This window comes from Takifugu flavidus, chromosome 22 (assembly GCF_003711565.1).
Source record: "Takifugu flavidus isolate HTHZ2018 chromosome 22, ASM371156v2, whole genome shotgun sequence".
NCBI classification, from domain to species: Eukaryota; Metazoa; Chordata; class Actinopteri; order Tetraodontiformes; family Tetraodontidae; genus Takifugu; species Takifugu flavidus.
The window spans coordinates 3,940,218-3,964,691 of record NC_079541.1 but is presented as its reverse complement, the minus strand read 5'-3'; the positions used below and the strand labels follow the sequence as shown (position 1 = coordinate 3,964,691).

Here is a 24,474-nt window from a genome sequence, read left to right as displayed (position 1 = left end):
GTGAGGGGGACGGACGGGCAAAGCAAGCTGACGGGTGTGCAATTTTAGAAAGACACGTCTATTTAAAATCCAAATTTTGACACTTACTGAGTAAAAGCTGTCGTGGCTTGTCCAAGAAATGGTTACCCACCCAAAAGGTATTTGGCCCCACATGCTACTGTATAAAGCCCTTCTTCAAGGAAGTGGGAGCAGGTTTATCATGTTTATCAGAGGTCACAACAGGCCCGTGCCTCCAGGTCAGCAGATAGTCGGGGGTTTTTGGTGCAGAAAAATAGTTCTAAAAAGATGTCCTTTAATATATTGCTTGCAGGCTTTATGTGTCTAAAATGCTCTTTAAAGATTATGCAGCCTTCAAGGCTAAAAGTAATTTATTCAACTAAGTACTCTAAGTTTAAGTGCAAGTGCAGACTGTAGTGGATAGATAGTTTACCCATGGATCGATTAAAAAACTACCAGACAATATAAAGGTAATTGTATTAACAAATGTAAGGGTAATTTTCTGCCTGGTGAGTTTTATAACCTTAAACAAAACCCTGAGGTGAACTTCAATGCAGATACATCATAGTGCTTATAATTATCACATGCAAATTGAGGCAATTTAAATCACCTATTACTTGTACAAGTATATTAAATGTAATTAGAGCATAAAACTGCGTCATGAGGCTTTGGGTTGACAGGAATCCAAATCAGTGAGGGAAGAGAGAGGGAAGCAGGAAAAAAAAGAAATAAAGAAAAGTTTAAAATGAGGAAAATCTGCAGAACAGCTGCTGAATCTAAGGGAAAATGCTGCACTCGCAGGCTGCCTAACCTGAGCCAAAGGAGATGAGGATGAATGAGGGACATTATGTGCAAAATGGATGATTTGGTAAAGCTTTTGTGTGGGGAAATTATTGATGATGCATGGAAATGACACGCCGATAAAGGGTCCTAGTTAGTCTGAAGTGTCCTCCGCGGTTGCTAACATGCAGCGAGGGGTTTGCTGCTGCCTGTTGAGGAGCCCCCCCGCCCCCCAAAGAAAAAAAACCCGAGGCAATGCAGCTAACTTTACCTACAGGCAAAAACACAAGCGGTAGCAGTCATGACTAAGATGAAGCATTAAAACGTAAACGCATTTATACCGTACCTATGACATCGGTGGGGAGCTGCACGGCTACCGAAGAAATAGGATGGTCAAACTTGATTTAAATGCCTGGAACTCCTCCGCAGTGGGGGTCCGCTCCGACACACACCAGTAATGTCAATATAGTGCGTCACGTTAAAGCCACAGTCGGAATCCAAAAACCAGAAGAACAACCGTGTCCCTTTGGTACGCGCAGGCGGACACCTCGCACGGCGCTGGGGTGTTCGCCCGCTGGTGTCGCGGTCGCTCCGGTACTTCTTTCTGTCTGTGTCTTCTACGTCCGTAGTCTGCAAATCGCGACCAAACTGCGACACCGTCACTCAAAGATGCTGCAACCTCATCCGGATCGACACTCGACCCGGTCTCCGTTCACTTCGGCCGGTTGGGCTGAACCAGCAGCGGCTCACGGTTGTTCCTGGTTCGGGGTTCATCGAACGGTGGAGCCGCGCGCCGTCTGCTCTTCACTGGCTCTGACTCGCGAGGCGACGGGACGGCTTTCACGCGGACGTGCTGCGTCAAACCAGCCTGGATCGCACCAGGAAGCGGAGCCGCTCTTTCAGAATAAAAGACTCTTCTCCAAGCGTTGCTTTAACTCCACCGACTATTAGGATTATTTTAAACCCCCACCTGTTATTACCCGAGTCAGACTTAATAATACGCAGCGGTAAAGCATTTGAAAGTAGCAATATTAAACAATATGAAGTCGATTTAATTTGGGCACGTGAGTCAAAACGGCTCAGGGCGCTTATGCTGATAGGGTTAAAAGGAAACACTCATGTCTGCTCTTAATGAGAACTTGATATGTCTGACGCATCTAGAAAAAAGATTGTTTACATTGCTTTAAACATATTTTTATCGCTTACAACGTGAAGATACAGTTAAAATCTACAGTGAAGGCTTGATTTTTTTTAAATATTTGTTTTATTTATGTCTTTTCCTTCTATTTAAGATACCCAGACATTTGTCAATGATATCCATCCAAAGTGGTCCAATGGCCTAACTAGCCTTAAGAATCACATTTTCCAGTGATTTTTTTCCCCTCCTTGGTGCTTGTTGTTTATATTTGACTGATGTAGTTCAACATATCTCACAAAAAATGAACTACATACAAAAGAGAGATTATCTAATTAGAGCAATTCATAATAGTCCTTTAATAAAGACTGACCTGTGGGAGACCTGACAGCAACTATTTACCGGATACACTGTGGTGCAAAACCATAAATATCACATCTAGATTATGAGCTTGCTACCGGTAAATATTAAATATAGCAAACATAGCCATCATCAATTGCTTATGGCTAATTTACCTAGTGTTGCTGTCACATAGGAAACTCACTTGGTATCGAGGCCATCCTACCTGCAACTCCCTTGGTTTTCCCAGCGGCGTCAGGGACCGCATGAATGTATTAGTCTTTCTTTGCCTATGTATACACATGTTTCTCATGGTTATACACTTTTGCTTAAGGCAGAGAAACTAACTGCAAGGTTGCCATAGCTCCCCAAGCAGGTCAGAACTGAACACATAAGTCAAGAAAGACATGATGGAATGCATAAGTTAGGTTTGCTCCTGTTAGATTGTTGCATATACGAAGATTAGATAGATAGATAGATAGAAATTCTTGTCTTGTCTTGTACTGTCATACACCTAAAGCCTTTACTGACCCATTTTTTTGCATTCAAAGTTCAAAGGGCAGCACAACAGTCACCCTGGGGCAGCTGCTGTCAACAATGCTGCAAGTCAAGGCGTAGGATTTACCGTAACAGGATTCCCACAGATGAGATAAAATCCACAGTTCCCCCTCAGTGGCAAAAGGTTAAAATCAGCTGAGAAATGGCTGCAATTGCATTCAGCCTGGCACTCACATCAGACTGTTATGCAGGGTACCCTAACAAGGTCTGAAGAAAGAGGGGTAAAGAGCCAGCGGGACCAATTAGTCACACTGCTTCTCACCGATTTCTTTAGTCATTTGCTTTGTGTTTAGTCTGCCTCTTTTTAATAAGGTAACAAGGTTTGCTGTCACACAAGTGATATTAATTTGAATTTACATATGCCTTTACATATAGAGATTTTATGAAGTAAAGTAGAGGCTGTGTGTGTGTGTGTGTGTGTGTGTGTGTGTGTGTGTGTGTGTGTGTGTGTGTGTGTGTGTGTGTGTATCAGGCATGCAATCATGCTGCCCCCTCTCATGGTTTTCAGCTGTCATCACTCAGTCACTCAGTTTGTCACTGAAACGTTACCGTTTTATTTAATTCCTAACAAGCTGCAAAATTCCAAAAGCTGTTCCATTTTGCAGAAAAATCAAATCCAGTTATTAACTTTCCTGTGCTTGATCAGAGGGTATTACTTGACTTGCCCTCGTGCAACATTCGGGGAAACGTGCACCGAGAAGCTTTAAAGCGAAGCAGCTGTGAACTTCAGGGTGGGGATTCTTGTAGCATTTCTTTGCTGTGTTTGTGGGCAAAAAGAAAAAAAATATATAATTCTTGACTTGAATTCCAGTAACTTTTCGTGCATGTTCTTTTGCATGCCAGTATGTGTCAGAGGATGTGTCTGAATATTGCTCATGTTGCAACAACGTACGTGTCACTTCCCTTTTCAGTGATGCTGCACGAATAGCTCTCTGTTTTGCACGCAAAGAGGTTTTTGGTGTACATTTATTCATCAATGAAAATTAAAATTAAAAATTAAAAAGAATGGTTAGATGTGCTGATTAACATGGGGGGAAATCTAGGAATGCTAATAAACCAATAGTGATAGGATAAATACATACAATCAAGTTGATAATTCTGACATTTACTTCAAATATACAATAATATTACCAACACAAGACTGCATCCCTAACTTGTAGAGACATACAGTGTACGAATTTCAGACATCATTTATAGCACTGCTCTATTAGACAGGCACACAAAATTGAAACGAATCACTTTCTTCTCTCGATTTCATGTTAAACAGGATCATGTTTTATACTAGAGAAGCTGCAGCATGGTGATCAGTGACTGTTACACCATGATGCTGCAGTACCTCCTCCTACCAGACCATGTCAGTAAAGAGTCCACTCTGTAGTTCCCAGTTCGGGCTCACCTAAACCGTCATATTTCACACACCTAATCTCATTTTAACGAGTCATTCTTCCTCATTTTATGTTCTCTGCCACTGCCACTGTGATCAGTAAACGTCAACACATTCTTTAGAAATCCAATCTACTAGCAAGGAGCCAAGCAAAACATATCTGCACATGATCTTCCTCCACCTGATCACCATCCAAAGAGAAGACACTTTAAATAAATTAGATCTGGCTCCTTGTGGACCAGAGAGGAGGTTAAATATGACGCACTGGCTCAAGCCAGATCTGTAAATGAGTAAGAATTTAAAAGAAGAACGAGGAAGAGGAGAGAAATTTGCCATTATTGAAAGACTGTGAGTGAATAAGACGATTAATCGTTCCAACCCAACATTTCTCCACTGTGAATTTTACCCACAAAAAAAATTATATCTCACTTAAGTTGTCATCACAGCTCTAAAATTAGAGCCGTTTGGTTCGCTGACAATGCAGCTATACTCAAATTATGCTCAATTACTTTACTTTGATTTAAGACTTTGTCAAAAGTAATTTCACTGCAAAATATACTCATTTAGCCCTGTTGATCAATATTTTAACTGTATCACGATCCGTCTGTGAGTACACGTGCACCTGCTCTTTTGCCATTGATAAAAACCTTTCTTGAGCCTCTGCCACCATAGTTGCACCCTCATCCTCAGGCAACACTGCAAAGAATTTGCATGTGAATGGGAGCACGGTTGTACCCATCTGAAAGCATCTGCAGGCGTGTGACCACTTGATCAGATAATATAAACTTATCAGCTGGTGTCAGCTACCTGTTGAGCGAGCGAGCGCACGCATATGTATGCGTACTTGTGTTTGTGTCCCAATGATGGAGCATAAAGGGCCTGTTTTATCTGCACCAGAATGCGGGCTCTGTCTGGTTAGCGAGCGTTCGTATGTGCATAACAAAGGTAGAAAGCATGAGGTCAGCGCAGCCTGGTACCCAACTATTCTCCGTGTGTGTGTGTGTGCGCGTGTGTGTGTGTGTGCGTGTGTGTGTGACAGAGAGAGAGAAAGAGATACTAACTATAAACAAAGCAACGAGACACGTGTGGACTTTACATTGATAGCTTCAGCACAAAAATCCTCATTGAGTCCTAATCTTGGATGAGAATAGATAAAAGCATGTTAGCTAGCTTTTCAAATGGTACTAATGTTTGCAAGGTACATTAAAGAAACTATTAAAGGCCAGAATGTAGTGCAAATATGCCTCAGCGTGTTTTCTCTAATCTACTGGCCATTTTAAACAAAACATAGCAACATCGCCGTAAAAATGCCATCACTTTGCCACAGCAATTTCAGTGATTCAGCTTGGGAATTCATATAATTATGCCCTCGCCTAAAGCGATGCCTCCTGTTTAAGAAAATTCGAAACAGAACAATAACTCAGGCAACCGCATTATTTCACACACCTTTCCCATGCAGCAAAATCTGCATGAGTCACTGTTTTAATGGGTTCAAATGACCACAGTAGCCAGAAATGCCTGCATAAGAGGGCTGGCATTTCGCAACGCCTTGTTACTTTCGCTCCCAGTCATGCAAAACTGCTAAATGAAGATCAGAAGCTGCAGAAGGCTTTAGAGGTGAGTCCGGACCATACAGCGCAAACGGTGCTTGGGGATTACGTGAATCTAAGGGGTTTACACCTTCCACATATACATGCACAAACCAGTCAAGAATGCTCTTGATGAATGCTGCCTTTGCTCTATACACCCTGACATGCACAAACTAGAGAACGCTTTTGTTCAGTCTATTAAAACACCTTAAACCAAAGTTGTTTAAAATAGCTCAAGTCTTTCTTCTGCACTGTAGATTTTGGTTCCAAGAACTGCCAACACAGCTATCAATAGATCCTGTTTCTACGAACCCAAGAATGAAGGGCTCTGGGGCATCTTATTAAAATCTTAGTTTCTAGGAATTCTTTAGGGGGAAAAAATCCCTGTGGGTTTGACTTTCTGTTTCAACCATTCATTTGTGGATTTACTTGTAAGCATAGTACATAAGTGCAGCACATAAACAGTAAAAGCCACACACCAGTGAAATTGCACATTATGCGCCAAAGTACATAAGAACCAAATCCCTGAAAGATTGATGCAGCTACGTTCTGGAAAACCACTTCAGGAACTGTTAAAACCAAGTTCGAAAACAAACATTCCCTCACAATCGCCAGTAGAACCTGGAGGGCTTATCCTCGGATTAGATCTAAATCAGATGCTAAACTTTACCAAAGTCTTTACAGAAGTTTCTACATGTATCACTGACAATACAGATAGATCCAGAATCTGGGTCGTGCCCTAGACAATTGGACCCTGTTCTACCCTCAATCCGCATGCAAAATTTCTCCCAAATGACCCCCCACATGTGTGATCTATTTTGGGATCAAACTGCCAGCTGACCTGGATGCAAAATCTGGATCATTCCCAAACAGAGTCAGTTGAAGGAGGGTTAAAGGAACTGGAGCGAGCAGACGTTCAGCTTCCTGAATTAAGAATCAGTGTGCATGATTTGATGATCAGTTCAATAACTTTAGTCAATATTCCCATTCCAAGAGAGCCAGAGGACCTATGGTGGCTGCCAAGGACCAAAACTGGTTGTTTCCACAAGTCGATTGATAAATGTTTCCACAATTATCGCAAAGTTTCAGACGGGTATTTTTTGGTTACGTTCATATTCAACTTCGGCAGTTCTGGTGACCACCAGTGACCTGCTGCTGGTATATGTGATTTCTGGTAATAAAGCACTAAAAAACGACATGCTGGCCCTAAAACTCAAAACAAAAATTCATGAAATGGTTTGATTTAAATATTTTGTGCTATTCATTTTCTCAAATTTACTTCTATTAAGGTTTTAACAGTTTAATACGTATCTCTGGAGTTAGCTTAACATAAAAAGGGCAACAGATATATATATATTTTTTTTTTTTTAATTTATGGACATATTGAATGCACATAAGGGGATGAAGATCATCATTCTAGACCAGTGAATCCACCTCCTATCCTAGCGTCTTTAAAGACCGGTTCATTAACCATTCCATTCAGCAAACCTACATGTGGTAGCATTTGGCTCATTTAGACAAGTCTCCTCGTTTTCAGGCTTGGGTGTTTGTGGTCGTCTCCTGGGTGATTTGGTTGATGTTTTTTCCCCTCAGTTTGCAGTTTATCATCTCAACCTAATCAGCTAAGCTGCGCCAGCCTTGAGTCTTTCTTCTTGTGTGTCCTCTCCATCCACTCTTGGTTCCCAGCCGCTGACCCAGACCCAGAACTGTTTAACACTGAAACTCTTTAACCTGCTTCGGTGTTTCATTGTGGGTCCAGCCACCAGCCCGGCTTATCGAATCGTTCTTTGGAGGATCACGAACTGTCGGTGTTTACGTACAGCTGCCAAGAATGATCTCATCTCGTTCTCACTCAAATGTTTCAGGCGAGAGAGACGGAAAGAACATTTTGTTTTTTCGCGTTCAACATGGTAACGTGACCAGAAAAACTGTCTTTCACTAAACGTCTGCACTGGGGTAGAAGCTGGCAAACTGGGAAGTGTGAGAGTGATTCCTTTGGTGTGGGATCACGCTAATGAATAGATGTTTTTAGTGAAACATGGCTTTTAGCTCACCCGTTTGCAGAAATTTGGCCCTTCCTTTGTACATATCATGACTCCTAAACTCCCACAAATTGAAGGAAGAGAAGCAAAACCTGAATATAATTTTTTTTGTTCTCACCTAGACCTGGTTTTCAGCTTCCTAACTTTTGAGTCAAACAGGTTTGCAGCTTTGGTTTGGCACCATAGGGCAGGAAAGACTGGGAGAAAGGGTGCACAGAGATGCTGAGAGAGAAAGAGAGGGAGAGATGATTGGAGGAATAAGCTGTTTCTTTGTCTTCCCTGGCTTGCTTGGTGCCTGGTGCCTGGCATCAGGGTAGCTTTCCTCCATTGCAAGCCTTACTGTCCCCACATTAGCATTTTTCACGCTGGTGGTTGTGAGCCTGGTTACTCAGTTGTTCCGGGACTAATTATGCAGGGACTCGGGAAGACTGAGAGAGGGGAGCAGGGCCGAGACATCGACCTGACATCGCTGAGATCCACCATGCCAGCCGGTGGACCGCTGCAGGTCAGTGCATTCAGAAAGACCTTCAACGGGCAATCTATTAGTCGGCTCTGTTAGCACTCGAACCCTCTTCTCTGTGCTTTCACGTCCCTTTTCGGTCCCTCAGCCCAGCTCAATCTGTGACTCAACTTCACTGTTCCTTTCCTGGCTTTACCACAGTGATGTGGTATGTCCTGCCTATGTGAGAGTTGAGGATCAGAGGGTGGCTGTGGGGCTCTGTGGGTTCAGATCGGTCTCTGAGATCAACTTACGATGGCAACGTCCATGAAATATCAATTAGGGTCTGGGTGTAAAGACTAATAGAGCGCTGTAATGCAGCAGCGGGTCAACAGAGCAGGTACTCACTAATGCCAGGAATAAGGGGTGAGTTTAGGGTGAGGGACCTGACACTTTTGCTTTTCCTTGAGGCATTTTTTTTAAATGTAGTAGTCTGGTTTTGGAATTTGGCATTATTATATCCCCCTCTTTTGTGGGGATTATTCTAACCCTAAACATCCCAAATATCCCCCTAACCTCAACCCAATTCTAGCCTCAATCTTAAAGCCATGTCTTGACTGTCAAACAATCCTTTGAAGACGTGGGGTCCAGCCAAAAATGGCCCCACTTTGCCAGTAAGAAGGCTATTTTGGGACTCAGTATGTAACAAATATGAGGGCACACACACACACACACACACACACACACACACACACACACACACACACACACACACAGGGGTGTCTTACAATTAATTTTCTGAGTCAGTGTCATTATTTCTGCCCCCCAACAGGAGGACTATTGCTTACTGGTATATTTAGCGACACACTTGCCATTGAACAAAGTTATGCTGGTTCAGTGTGCGTGTGTGTGTGGTGTGTGTGTGTGTGTGTGAGAACGTAGCAGATGTTAAAATGTCTACAATGGCTTAGTGGGGGTGAACTTGTGATAGTGGCCTATTCTGTGTGTATCTTGTGTTGTACAACACACGAAATATATCATCAAAGAAGCGCCAAATCTCCATCATTTTTCTTTGATTGTCTTTATGATTTAAAATGCTATTTGCCTTTTTATCAGGCAGATTTGTTAAGGGGGCGCTTCATGTTTGTTTACCACGTTTACCCCACGTTTCCACGTTTACCCCAGATGAATTTGGCTTCTGTTTCCTTATTTACCTGAACTCACTCGACACCGGGATCTATAAATTAATCAACTAAATAAAGATGGATGAGAGCTGCCTTTATAAATAAATAAAAACTGTCTGCAGTCTGAAAGTAACCCCACATTGGGATCAAATTAACTTCAGTTAAGAACAACAACCACTCTGTTATTAAAAAGAAACATTTTCTGCAAAAAAAAAAGCATTTTTACTTTTTTAAAACTAAAAGCAGCTTTTATTTCTTTTTTTGGGTTTTTCTTTTTTTACTTCATCATTACCTGTATAAAGGAAACAAACTACTACGTATACTAGTTTGCCGAAGCCCTTTTAGGTTCAACTGCCATGTTTTCTCACACCAATTTTGGCCCACGCTTTAATTTATCTCTTATTCTTGGCGCCATTTTGCCACCACCAGCCAATCGCGTTGGCTCAATGTATAAACATTTACATTAGGAGGTGCCAAACGGTCACAGCTGAAATGTAGAACCATCTGGCTGGTGGCTCAATCACATTGACGTAGGTCGGTGAGAATCCCAGAAAACATGTGGTTTTTGAGGTGAGCATTGTGTTATGGAACTCACCGCCAGCGATATGTCACAGCCACCCCAACGATCAGTGATATATGATGCACGTTGTGGAGTATTTACATGTTATTCTACTGTAGCAGACACACGGAGGAGTGATGCATGGTTCGCATGTCAAGCTGCAGCAGGTGTGGGGGAGAAGCTCCATTTTCTTCTTGTTTATTGTTGTCGACCAAAGTTGTGTGAGGTTTGGAGCATTATACGTTGGCACCTTGACCTTTCCATAAAATTGAAATTGATATGTTCACAAATTGAATCTGTCAGATTTAAATATAGGCTCATGCTCAGCAGAGAGGGGCACACGATAAAGTTGGAGCTCTGACTTCTTTTTCACGCAGTGTGTGTGAAGCTGCCATGATGAATCTATTTCTATGGTGTGAAACCTTTTACATCTCTTAGTCACTTTCTATGTATAGAGCCGCAAAAAGGGCGTGGGCAGGTGACACACAGCTAATAAGAATCACACCGTCCTTCAAAGCAGTGACAGATGCAGCGGCCCTCATGCAAAATGACCTCTGTGTGTTTAACATATTTAGTTTTCCATCTAATTGTGAAGCTGCGTCTGCTCCTGTTCCTGTGCTTCACCCCACAATAACCCATGTTGGTCAATACCACAAACACTTTAGATGCCCTAAACCTGACCATTTCTAGCTTTATGATTGTCTCATTAAGTCCCCCAAGAGACATAATAAACATCCAGGTGTGGCGATAAGTGACAGTCATGTGACTGAACAGGAAGTGACCTCTCCAAAAGGTAGAGTTAAATGAAAGCTTGCCTGCAACTCGACTCCCTGGTATTACTTTTGGTGAAGTAACGTGTCAAATAACCCCCCAACCCACCCCGGGGCATGACCGTTATTTGCATACATTCTCTCTTCCATATGAACAAGCCTCAACGGGCCATTAAACCAGAAGGACAAGATAGCACTGAGACCTGTCCTGCACGCTAACATGCTAACGGCATTGATGCTTACATCACGCAAGTGTTGCATTGGGTAATGAGTACCTGAGACCGACAACATGGCAGCAGTTGTGTCCCTCCACACCCATCGCCACTTCTTTCAATTCCTAGAATATGCTCTCTCTTTCTCTCTGTCTCTGTCTTGATGTTTATGTGTGTGTGTGTGTGTGTGTGTGTGTTGTGTGTGTGTGTGTGTGTGGTGTGTGTGTGTGTGTGTTTGTGTGTGTGTTTGTGTATTCTTGTACTTGATACTTATTAAGTTCCAAAATCCACATTCTACCAGTAAAGTGAGGACATTTTTGGACATGAAGCTACTTTGGCTTGTCCTCACAACTTCAAAGGAGTGTTTGAGTGTTACTACGTGTTAGGATACGAGTTAGTGGATTAGCTGGAGGGTTAGCTTTAGGGTGAAGATCTGGGCAAGGTGTTATGTCTATGAATGTCCTCACAAAATTACAGGTACAAGAATGTGTGTGTGTGTGTGTCTTTGTGTGTTTGTTCCCTCCCAATGGCCAGGTTGTGGCTGAAAGCATGCACGTGAGTGGTTGTGAGGTATTCACGTATGCACACCAGTCAAAGATCCTAGTAGAAAAAATATGTTTCAAAGCTGTTAAGACATGGTGCATCACTTCAGTCCCTCAGTCGTCCTCTTGTGCTCATCTAATCTCCTATTCTATTACTCCATTCCACTTTTTCTATTCCGGTCCCTCCTCCTTCTTCTCAGCTGGGGGTTGTTTTCTTTTCATTTCGGGGGGGAAATTACAGCAGACTCACAGCTTTACAGGAAAAGGGCTCACTCGGCCCAACATCTGTGCACGAAGGCCGATTCAGAAGTTTGAATGTGTCCAGAAAAAACGTGACCATCTATCCTGGTTTGTGTGTCCCTTGTGTTTGAGAGAATTTAATCATAAATCCATCATACTTTTTCCAAGCGTGAGCAGATAACCATCTCTGCAGTGCTCAGGCCGTCCTGCTGGGACACTGTAACTCACACACGCACACATAATTCCCAGCTATGCACCAGCATTACAGCATAAATCCAGAAGTTTTCCATGTGGCTTCGTGCACACACCCTGCTTTTACAAGCACAGGCAGCAATAGTGTGATACCCCCCCCCCCTTTTCTCAGATTTATAGAATTGTTTTTATGTGCAGTGTTGCTTATCAGCTGCAGTGGTCCGAGGACTCGTACACCCCATTTAAGACTGTAGCTTACAGAGGTCGCGCTGAGTTTGGTTCACAGCCAAACACCACATTCACACACATGTACCACTCATCTAGAGAGAGACATAAAAATAGAGCTGAGCATATTACCAGTGTGGGGAGACGGGAAGCCAAAGATTAAAGAATGTACCTTAAAGTAGGGGAATTTCTGTGATGTCATTTTTTGATTAAAAGTGTTGGGGGGGGGGGGGGGGCACCAGTTGGACAGAGAAGAGGGTTGAGATTCTGCCTTACCTCATCCAGTCTGGTGCTGATGTCTCCGGGTGCCTGCAGTGGGTCTGTTGTCAATTTCAACGCAATGACATCACACGTTAGTGAATAAAGGGCTCTTTTATAATCGTCCTCCACACGGAGCAGTGAAGGCACGAGGGAAGACTCCATTTTGGTGGAAAATTAATTGAATATTGATGTAGGAATTTAGCCAAATCCACAATACTTTAATAATGGAGCACGGTGACAATGCGGTTAACTGCGTTCGGGACAGCGGGAAATCTGCCACATCGGAGCGGTTTTACAGTTGCTATGAGACCAGGGTCGCTCTTCTTCGGCCATCACCAGAGTTTTACACTTGTTAACCTGTGACGTCAGACATGAGGTTGCAGATTCTAACCTGCAACAATCATGGCTGTACATTCAGAAGGTCTAATCTCTTTGGAAAGGTCTCACAGCATTTTTCTTTTTACTACTTTGTACTCTGTAAACATCATGTTTAGGAGCCTCTATGGGCCAATAGCTGTGAGCACTGGTCAGTTTTACTGGACCATTGTATTTATGTTTGTGGCTGGACTCGTCTACCTTCTTCTGCCTGTGAAAATAATATATGATTAGAACTTAAAAGCTGTATCTGTTGCTGGTCAGTTTTAAAGAAAATTCATAGGATTCTCTTTTGTTATTATAGTCCTCCCTGGGATTGTAACGTGGGTTTTAGTGCCAGTGTCCAGGCCAAATTAACTGTCCATGAAATGAAATGAGAACATTTTTGAACTCCAAAAGGACTAATGATTTATGCTGAAATTAAACTGGATATATCTTCATGAGGCTTGTTAAAAAAAAAAAAGAAAGCAAATAAATCTCAGATGGATGGATTTGTTTTGTGATTGTGTGGTTGCAAACATGGAAACAGTGGAAAACATCCCACGTCACCATAAAACGCTTGGATTTCCTTGTGGTTGTGAGAAATTATGTGGACGTAGATTATAACAAGCTAACCTCACGGTAACTGGGGAGATAACATGTGATTTCTCTGTTTTCTTGCTTCTCTTTCAAGATAAATGTAGCGATAACAGCGTGGGAATGTGTAACATCAGCACCAATCGTGACTTTTACTACCGTAGTAAATTACAATTAATTCCTCCTCCTCCTGTGTATGTGATGAGGGTCAAATCACACAGACCCATGTACAAGAGCAGGATATTAATGGAACGAGAGTTTAGATTCAATAAATGAAATTTTAAAATGATAACGTGAAGGATGTGGCATACAGAAATATTTAAATTAATGCTGGATATCACGCTGTGATGAGATGATGCAATAATCTCTGTACAAGCACCCAGGAACCGTATACAAACGTATAAATATATAACCTATCTGTATTTGGCATCTATTTGTTTCTTGTAGACGTAAATACATTAATGGCATTCATTTACTACTATGATGAAGTTTGGTCATAGTGTTTAACTGACTTGTACCTATTTATTTTTAGATTTGGCTTGAATTACACGATGAGTTTTCACAGAACAACAGTCTTATATGGGTGTTGTTCTCTTTCAGATCACACACATTCACATCCCAAATGCTGTGTTGTGGTAAATAGATTCTGTTCAGTAGCAGCAAATTCAGTCATACACATGTCAAACGCTCTGTAATACCTGTGTGTGTGTGTGTGTGTGCGTGTGTGTTGTCGTTGAAAATGACTGCAGGCAGTTTACCCTCGGGCATATGTACAACAGTGCAGCACAGGTGCATGTATGTACATAGATAAAGAAGCTGTGACCTTGGTGCATGGTGGGCCGTGGCTGACTGGTTTGGTGAGCCACTGTTGTGGAAAGAGGTGTGTCCAGCTTTGGTAGATTTCCACCTGTTACACGTCGAGTAAACAAAACCCTGGCAGGGATCCGTTACGCAGGCATAAACATATCAATCACACATGCAAATGAGCACGCTGGAGTGACAGGTAAGGCTGGTGGAGGAGATGAAAAGGCCAGGACCAGAAGGGGGCGTGGATGCATGCAAAAGTCCCATTCGGGGGTTTTGGGTTTTTATGGACCCACAAATTTCTTTAACTCTTCGCAAGAGACCAAAAACGTTCCTGTAAATGCCTCCCACGTGCGCCTTCAGCCTCGTGACAAAGCTGCAGAGCTGGCGGAGCTGGACCGGGCGAAGAGACACAAACGCAGAGGAAGGAAGCGTGTGTGGCGGACGGCGATGAAGGCCGAGTCATGAAAGCCAGGAAGCCGATGGGAGGAATGTCCTGAGCTGTCACACATGTGGAGGCCCGAAGGATTGCGGTGGTGGCGGTGGTGGTCAGGGGGGGTTAGGGGAGGAGTTACAGCCAAAACAACTCAATAACTTTGAGTCATCTCACCACAAAACTGACAGCAGGAACTATAGTAGCGTGCCACCTTCAATCTTATATTATTTGCATGTTTCATCACAGATGTTTGAACTTTAGTCGACTCAGCAACCAACCCCCCCACACACACACAGACACACACACACATGCTCACACACATCCTGCCAACCTCTGATAGTTTATTGCTAATACGCACACTCCTGTGGGGCGACTCATGCACCCAATAAAGGCGGTTTCAGAGGTAACACCGAATAGTTTTCTTTTCTTGGACTCGGTGTTCATTGCTGTTTCTTGACGCGTTAGTTCTAACAGTGGCCTGCGGGTTGTGGTTTCGTCATGAGGGCACTGGTGATCATGTTCTGGGGCTGAACGTGAACCTTTTCCAGTCTGTTCTTGAGAAACAGCCGGTGGAAACGTCTCACTCTCAAGCGCAGCGTCCACTTTAGCCGCTAACACCGGCCTTTCCCTGTTCCCTGACACATGGCTGCAGGGATACTCTGTCAACTATTGCATGAGCTGTGTCAAATGACAGCGTTGCATGCAAATTCACAACTGCCTAAAAGTGTTGTTATACACACTATATCCTAGTAGCATGTGATTCAAACATAGTCCAGATACCTTTAAAGTATAAACAGAGTGACACATACCTCTTCAGCTGTTGCATAATAGATAAGGAGTGTCTGTTTTAGCCATAGAAAACACAGAGGATGTGAGTGTCTTCTTGTTTAAAGCAGTAAAACACGCTGAATTTGAGAATCACAACGAATGCGAGGGACTCGAGTCGAAGTTACATTTGGGGGGGGGGTTCATTTCAGTCGAACCCTTCAGTCATCGCGCAGCTTCAACGTTGCCTGGTGAAGAATGACCTGTGCCGCGGCGGCAGGGCACCGAGGCCGCGTTTAAAGACAACATTCCTTGAAAGGGATCATTTACAGCCAGCTCCCACGGGAGCAAACATCTGCAACCCTGAAGGATCCTCAGGTCATAATTTCCTGAAAGCTGGTTGCAGAAAGAGAAGATATTTAAGAGTTTAATAGCAGTAATGGCGATTTTCTTTTCCAGGATGTTCTTCTACAGGCTAGCGGTACTATTTTTTTCATTCATATAAGGTACATTCCAACTTACACTTATTATGGCACGTTAAACCCTACAAAAAACACAAGGAATTCCAGTTACTGCTGCTGTTTTCTCCCTCACAAAGGCTCTTTGACATCAGTCCGTCGACTTTCCAAACATGCCTTCCTTGTAATAAAAGCCCGAAGCAAACATGTTACAATGGGTAGTATGTTTTTACACCCCTACAAATCATTTCAGCCGTGACGGAAGTCTTTTTACATGCCATTGTGCCATGCACGTGTATTTCCTCGAGTGGTTGCGCAGCACTGTGTGGGTGAGAGGCGGGGGAGCACGGCTAAAAGGTTGATGCTTAAGTTTCAGCTTCTTTCTTTCATCTGAAGACTTGCACAAGGAGGATGTTTGACGTTGATTCATTTTTATTATCTGCCTGATGAGGTCTGTAACATCTAATGCATGGACCATGTGGGAAATAGGGGCTTTAGCTAGGTGTTAGCATGCTAATTTTAGATCAGCACAGACTTAGACAGGTGTGTCTTTATAATTATATTTAAAATTAGATTATTTATGGCTGAATATTTTAAGTTGTCGCTTAACATTGGCCCAAGTTGTTGTAGGGCGTGGTGGTCCAGTTGGACAAGAGTTGGGCCTAAGCTGTTGAATAACCAAAGGAGTATTTGGGAAATGGAACCCAATAAATCAAGCAGATAGTAACCCCCCATGTATAATCGCCTAATCTAGTGGCCTCTTTTGAAAAAGAAGTGAGCGTGCCCTGCATCTCCAAAAGCTACAACCCGAAGTCTGCTTAATCTCCACACATTGAGCACAGAAAGGTTGAAATTTACATCTGTTTTTGCAGAACAAATATAATTCCGTACAGCTGCGAAGGCATGAGGACAAGCTGCAGCGGGGACGTCCAGAGGAGCAATAAATGCAAACCTGCCGTCTTTCAAACCAAACCCGCTGCAGCTCTCCTTCAGAATCACACCACTGAGCTCCGCATCGAAGAAAATACTGTAAATAAAAACAGGAAATAATGTGGGTACTCCACACTTGTCAGCACTTTCACACCTCTTACGTGTGTTTGACACAACAGCACGAGAGCAGGAACGCACTCCTGACATGTGATACACACCCATATCCACCAGGCACACATGGTTCTGGTACTAGTTCACACACACACACACACACACACGCAAGAAAACGCTACAATCGCTACCTGTAGTCATTTTCATACTTCAGATGGTGTTTACTTGTGTGTCATAGTTTTCTGTGACATTAAATGGATCTGTGTGTGGCAGTTTGCACCACTTTTTTGGAGGTGGGTGGTGTGTGTGTGTGTGTGTTTGTTGGGGGGGGTCAAAGGCAACTGGGGCTGCCTGGGTTGTAAAATTCTCCCAGTGCATTTGTGTCTTAGGCACAAATCACTTTAAAGTCTACAGTTACGGGGCACACGCGTAAATTAAAAATAATACCCGCTAATAAAAGCTGTGCACACAAGGAACCACAGGCGAGCCCAGATTTACACAACTGTACGCACGCTGCACTCGTTACCACACACTCTGGGAGGCCAAGCTAAGGGGGAAAAGAATGACCCTGTCGATTGCTTTACGTATTGTGTATCATGCACAGTTTGAAGGTCCAGTGTGTGGGATTCAGCGACATCTAGTGGTTAGAATGTAAAAATGCAAGAATGGAAGAAAAGCCCTCAGGCTTCTGTGGTCCGGGTCGGTGTCGGTTGTTATCGTGGGTTTGTAAGACCCACAACAACCTAGAAATACTGCTACCTTATAATAGCATGTGGCACCAGAGGGACATTCCAGACTTGTCTATATAACACGAGCTGGCCCAGAACCACTTTTGGACATCTGCCTGAACATCTGGTTCGGTGTTAAAGCCAATGAAAGCGATCCTCAAACATCTCAACTTCAGCTTTTGGCAATCAGGTTGATCTAAACATGTCATTGCTACACTTGAGCCACGGCGGGATCGCCCGTACTGTAAACAAACCGGCGTTGTCACCCGCAACGCCACAACTCTGCAGACGGACACTTTGGGAAAACAGAAATGCCACAATTGTTTGAAGCTCCGTGACGTAAATTTCTCACACAACAAACACGCCCGAGCTCCGCTCCGGTGGCTCCTGTGTGCATCCTGCCCGCAACTACAGCGGCGTCTGTCCCGCTGGGAAACTGCTCGCCCCTCCAAAGCATAATGGGAGGATGATCATCACGAGTCAGGGAGGAGGAAGGTTTTTAGCTTGGGTTGTGTTCACATCCTGCATCGTCTATTCATCGACTCGAAATCCTTTTTTGAATTTATAGGCAATAGTTATAAATTGAGGCAATAGTTAAAATAGAGGGTGCTGGTTTACGTGGCTGTATGTAATAGAAGAGGTAAGTGAGGAGTAAAGGACCCAAAAGGAGGAAGCGACGCGTTAAAAGGACATGTGGGTCCACTCAGTTGTGACCTAAATGACACCACAGGAAGTGTGTTGGTTGTAGACTCACGGCAGCTTAAACTGTAGCGGATTTATTCGGTGCCCTTGTAAACACGTTTCCTGGCAAAATGAAAGGCCGAGCAGCGTCCTCGCACTGTGCGGCGATAAAAAAGAAACATCGCTCGGCGTGTGCCCCCGCTTTCAAGTGGCTTAACAGCTTTTGCTAATTAGACACCAGCCTGAGGCAGGAAAGCCATTCATTGGGATCAGAGGTCAAAGGTCATTTTTGGGCCTACTACAAGTGTACGATGAGGACAAAAACGACAGACGTCCATGTGTCTTCCCGCTTTCCATGTCAAAGTTCATCCAGTGTGCTCCCGTGTGTGTGTGTGTGTGTGTGTGTGTGTTGAATTTTCCACTGTTTGTTTGTCAGGACATAATGAGCCCATTCACCCCCCCCCCCCCCCCCCCCCCACCTGCAGAAAACACACGGAGACAAGCATCAAATGCAGCATTTTGTCGGCTGAGCCGTGGCCCCCAGGGCAAACAAACATGGAAAACGTCAGAAGGTGACGTTTGTTTTTCCGAATGATTCACAATTTGGGTCACCGCGGATTCAGATGTGAAAAAAATGACATAAACAAATCTCATTATATAATATTGTTGTCAGACTGGACCGCTTCGTTGGGGTAGTTCTGGTCGACAAGGGGGGGCGGGACTACATTCACGCAGATTCATTCAGGCTACATTGGTGTTGCGTCAGCTTCATTTCGAGCAAAACATCCAATTCCATCGTCGGCTATGTTTTTGTTTTCTTTGGTACAGAATGTGGAGACATTCCTGAGTGTCACGTTCCCTGGATTAAGCAACAGGCTAAACTGTGTTTCTCATTTATCATGTCGGACTAGTTATGTAGCGTCCCAGTTTGTCCTACATCCCCTGCAGTGTGAACACAAGCCAGGTCACATACAAGGAATATCAAAATCAACTGGGCCCAAATGCATTTAAGGAGAGTCTGAATGGCGCCCCCTGTGGTTGTCCGTAGTAATAACAGGTGGCACTATTGTACTTCTGTCTTTATGTCGCTATTGATGTCATTCCCTCCCCATAACAGTGGGATACCAAAGAGAACTCAGGTTCCACTCCTAGTTGGGCTTCTCTTCCTATTGGGTATAATGGAGACCAATAGGATTTCTGGGGAGGAGCACTTCCTGTGATTGCCTCCCATGTAGTGTGTGTGTGTTTGCGTGTGTGACTGTAACTGAACATACAACCGTAAACCTGTGCTTACGTCGTACAGATAATCAAGCACTTGTGTCGCTCGTGTGCAGGGCTGGTGTGTGAGACGTGACCGAGGCCTCGGGGGACGTGTGTGTGACTGGACGTTTCTATTAAATCTGACATGTCCGTTCAAAACAGTCGGAAAAAGCAGCGTTCAATAGTGCAAGCGGTTTTTTTTAATCAGCCTTTTCAATCTATGAGAATCAGCCCGAACCGGGTCTACTTGTATTTGTGTATACAGGAGTATTTATCTTGCCAGCCCAGCCCACACTTTTCCATCCAACTGGTGGCTTTATAATTTGATGATGTCAGACATTGTTATTGTTATTGTGTTAGCAACAAGGATGGTGTTAGCAACCAGTGTCACCCTGATGATGCTTTCAGAGATCCCACCCTAGCAGACCCACTGGGTGTTATCGACCTTTGGTACGTGTTGAAAAATGACGCTGATTTAAACAATGTGAACTTCACTAAATGATTGATAATGAAGCGACCGCGTGTAAATTAAGGACGATTTAAGTCGACACATTAGCAGAAAATAAATGAAAACATCTGGTCTGTGTGGTGGGGGCACGCACAAGTGTGTGTTTTGGGCACCAGCCAACAGCTCATGTTGATAAAGTGTCCACACACACACACACACACACACACACCACACACACACACACACGAGTCCCCAGTGGAAATAAGCCAATCCAGAAAACGTATATAATCTCCCGCTCTGCTGTCGGTTTTACTTTCCTCCTTCCTTCTTCTCCCGACTCGTTGTCTTTTGACCCTTTCACCTTCTTTCCCCACTCTGCTGCTGTCGTGCCTGTGGCGAAAAGGCCAGGATGGAGGACGGTTTGATCTGGAGATTGACCAGATAACGCCGAATCAAAGGGTTCCCGGATCACAACGAGCACAGCGTTCTGATTCGGAGAAGGTCACAGCAGTACAGCCCAACTGCGACGCACAGAGGGATGATTAATCAGATTTCCCAGGATAAACATTTGGATAGACCTGGAGGTGCAGGTTATCCTAAAATACCAAAGAAACATGCGCTTGTTCCTGCTCGGCCCATGTTTGCCCACGTCCAAAACGTCAACATTTGAAGTTTTGATCCAGGAATCGTAGCACCGTTTTCTGAACCATCAGCTAAAACTGTTTGTTAGCTAAGCGCACCTGCCAAATCCTGCCCACAGACGGCCGTGCGCCAGTACTGAAAGGATGAATGGACGTAAACATTGCGGCGCTGTTGCGAAACCCACTTGTGTGCAGACAAGCCTGAAATGAAAGAGCAGAGAGTGTTTGTATTTGTTCAGGCACCATAAATGTGTGTTTTCTTTTGTCATTCTATGGATCATCTCGCTTTAATAAAAGAAGTTCTGAAAAAGAGAGCTGGGAGTTTCGCTTTTTCACCACTAGAGGCGTCAACAAAGTGCCTCATTATTGCTCAAGTTTAACTGTTAACGTGTCTAATTTGATTTGTTGTCTAAAATCAGTTTAAATAGACGTGTAAATACTTTTAAGAGTGTATGAAAACATATAAATTACTATGCTTCCCTCAAAAGGAAATCAAGAAATCAAAATATATTTACAATAGTATTAACTTGGCTGGTTAACTGTTGCTCTGCTGTTTTTCTACAGAAAAAATAGACCCTTTTCAACCATTATTATAGCTTTACACTCAAAAACAGACACTATAGGTTGTGTAGGTGCTGTTGATTTAGCTTGTTTTTTAAAAAGTACCTGGAGTACCTGTACTGCAGCAGGGCAGCAGACGTCTGATAATGTAAAGCTGTGTCTTTGAATAATTGCTGTTTATTTCAGAGTGAAACACATTACAGCCAAATGAGATCATAAAGAACAACGAGTACCAAGTTTGAGTGTGTATATGACTGCCTTCACATAGCACATATGTCTTCTTTAAGTGCACTTGAGGTTGTGGTAAATGGCTGCTCTAACTTTATTTTTTACTTTATTTTTTCTATTCTAATTTTCCCTACATCCTATCTCTAAACATCTATTTCTTTTATATTCGATTCAGGCAATATTTGTATAATCTGTGCGACTGTAGTTTCGTAAACAACCGCGCCATCTCGGTCTTTTCTGCCCTCTGCTGGCCTATTTTATGACGACAACACAAGAACAAACCATGAATTCCAGCAGTTTATTTCTGTGATGACGCAAATCTGCAGAGAAAAACAGAAATATATAATGGGTTGGAATCTTCGTTTCTCATTTTCAGGGGGGTTCGACCCCAAATCTGAACATGAACCTGTATGCCACAAAGAAGACGGTGGCCGAGGGCATGCTGGACGTGGCTCTGTTCCTGGCTAACATCACACACATGAAGACCGTCATCGAGCAGGGAGCTGGCTACCGGTATGAAGCATCGCTGCTTCTGCACTCATCCCCTTTAATAAATAATGACAAACTCGGTGCTCTCGCCTCCTCCTCAGGTACTACATTGCAGTGCTGACACTCATCTCCTTCTCCCTGGCCCTCCAGATAGTGGCGGGGATCCTCATCATCATCATCGGTGAGTCCCTCACCCTATGCTTTGCCAAACACCCATGCATTAACCGTATATACTAACCCACTAATTCACTTAAATATAATCAATCAGATGGAGTCTGGATTGTTATTTTTGTTTTGTTATTGCTGCGTGTGTGCGCGTGCGTGTGTGTGCGTGTGTGTTGCAGCTCGGCGCGATGTCACTGAGGAGGCCAATCAGAAGCGTCTAGACAGCCTGAACAACAGCGTGACCATTGTCATCTTCCTCGTCTTTGTCACCAACATTTTCATCTCTGTCTTTGGGATGGAGCGCACCGGCCTCTTTGCCAGGATGCATTTCTGAATTTTATTTAAAAAACTATGTTAGGAAGGTTTGTTACATGAACTTTGTCTAAATTACACTCAAAATACTAACATGTATCACAGGACCTACTTCCAATTTTTATCCTCTTTAAATGGTTGAGGTCAAAGGGTCAACTCTGTGTATGTGTGTGTGTGTTTGTGTGTGCGTGCAGCTCGGGTCGAGCTGGCCTTCCTTCACTCTTGTCAGCGGGCGTTAAACCTCCTCAACAATCTGACCACTGGCATCATCTTCCTCACCTTCATCATCAATGTCATCAAAGCCGCGTTCGGCACACAGCGCAGCTGCTTCCTACGATGGCTGCTGCAGCGTTTCATTCTTTGAACACACACACACACGCACGCGCGCGCACACACACACACAAATAGTTATGAAGTTCATGTAATTTTCCACTAGAGGACGCCAAACGCAAGGATTTGATATTCCGTTTTTAACTTTTATATATTTACAATTACAGCGGATCTGTCGTCCGTTTAATGCTTATTTTGTATTACTGCTTAAATAAGATGCAGCCTTCCTGTTGGTAGCTAACTCGTAGATTTATATGGTCTGAAACGAACAAGAGGTCCATGTTGCAGTCATTTTCTTTGGCTAATTTTACTGATTACTTTCAGTGATGGTTTACACAAGTTAAACAATGCTCCTAACCTTTAGTTTATACCAGCAAACTTTTGCTTTTGGTACTTTTGTGTCGGCCACATCACCGAAATCCCAAATCCTTGTCTACATCTTATTAAATATGTTCTTTTTACCTTCATGGCATTTGCAGTTGGGGAAGGCTTAGAACATAAATGTATGATTAAATAAACGATTTCTTATACATTTAATGTTGTTGTGCCCGAATATATTTTCTTCTTCCTCTTATGATTCCAGGAGTGGTAGTAGTATTTATTGTATTGTATGTACATGAGAGCATTGTGTGTGTGTGTGTGTGTGTGTGTGTGTGTGTGTGTGTGTGTGTGTGTGTGTAGCCCGCAGAGACCTGAATGTGGTGTCCAATCAAAAACGACTCGACTACCTGAATAACCTTGCTACGGGCGTCATCTTCGTTACCGCGGTGATCAACTTCTTTGTCAGCTTCTTCGGATCTAAGAGGACTGGATTCTTCCGCTGGCTGCTGGCTCGACTCCACTTTTGACCCCCCCCCCCCCATACAAACACACACACACACTCACACACACACACACGCACACAGAGTACTGCTTTGAAAAGTTAAGCTGTAATACAACTAAAATATTCTCACTTTATCGGATCATTCCTATAATTATCCAGTTGTGCAATAACATCAGTGCGCCATATATGTGCAGCTGTGCTGTCAAGCACATTTCACGTGTTTTCTTTCTTATTCGTGCACTAATTTGCATTTGTGATCTGTGCATTACTAAATGTGCTTTCTTACCCAATTGGTGTGTGTGTGTGTGTTTGGACTTGTGTGGTAACCACAGGCCGTCGGGATCTGAACAACGGCGCCCAGCAGAAACGTCTGGATTACCTGAACAATGTAACAACCGTCGTGGTTTTCTTCACCACGGTCCTCAACTTCTTCATCAGCACCTTCGGGATGCAGAGCACTGGATACTTCCCCTGGCTCATGATGCGCATTCACTGACGCACGGCGATGCTTGTGGCTGGCAGATAGCAGAGCTAAATGTAATTTAGTTTAAAAAAAAATAAGCATACCATTAATTAATATTAAATGAAATCGTAATTTTCCCAAACCAGCTTAATAACATCGTTTGAAGTGAGTGTGCATCATTTCTGTTCACACATACAACCGTCATCACGATTGTGACGATCGAAAGCAAAGTCCTAACCCAGTCCAAGAAAACTCCAGCCGGGTTTTCTCTCCCACTGAATGCATTTTCAACCTGGTAGGACAGAAAACCCGCTGGATTGCGCCATCCAAGGACTTGGTTTGGACGTGCCTGACTTTTTTTTTCTTTTCTTTTTTTTTAATTAAAAGTGGTGACAATAAAAGTTATCCTGATCTCGATCCATCGATCTTTGCCTTTGCGTGA

General features: G+C 43.4%; 2 protein-coding genes across 24 annotated transcripts in view; one reads left to right on the top strand and one right to left on the bottom strand.

The window, feature by feature from the left end:
• wnk1b (WNK lysine deficient protein kinase 1b) overlaps nucleotides 1-1,629 on the bottom strand; it is a 55,355-nt gene extending 53,726 nt beyond the window's left edge. For 7 of the 19 annotated variants that reach the window (XM_057022931.1, XM_057022933.1, XM_057022937.1 and 4 more), the window contains exon 1: nucleotides 1,124-1,628. The gene's annotated coding sequence lies outside the window, so the exon portion shown is untranslated. Of the gene's footprint in view, nucleotides 1-1,123 lie in introns of all 19 variants that reach the window. The other 12 variants (XM_057022939.1, XM_057022940.1, XM_057022942.1 and 9 more) reach the window with 4 other exon arrangements.
• A 6,451-nt stretch (nucleotides 1,630-8,080) lies between these two features.
• On the top strand, nucleotides 8,081-24,455 carry ninj2 (ninjurin 2). 5 transcript variants are annotated; one of them, XM_057022922.1, is made up of 5 exons: nucleotides 8,081-8,329; nucleotides 21,827-21,963; nucleotides 22,041-22,120; nucleotides 22,284-22,466; nucleotides 23,428-23,564. In XM_057022922.1, exons 1-4 carry the CDS (start codon nucleotides 8,234-8,236, stop codon nucleotides 22,436-22,438), a joined length of 468 nt encoding a protein of 155 aa, XP_056878902.1. In that variant the 5' UTR covers nucleotides 8,081-8,233; the 3' UTR covers nucleotides 22,439-22,466; nucleotides 23,428-23,564. The 5 variants fall into 5 exon arrangements, with proteins under 5 accessions (XP_056878902.1, XP_056878898.1, XP_056878901.1 ...); XM_057022918.1 differs by lacking the exons at nucleotides 22,284-22,466; nucleotides 23,428-23,564 and adding an exon at nucleotides 22,611-23,283; XM_057022921.1 differs by lacking the exon at nucleotides 23,428-23,564 and having other exon boundaries at nucleotides 8,082-8,329; nucleotides 22,284-22,604.
• The last annotated feature ends 19 nt before the right edge of the window (nucleotides 24,456-24,474 follow it).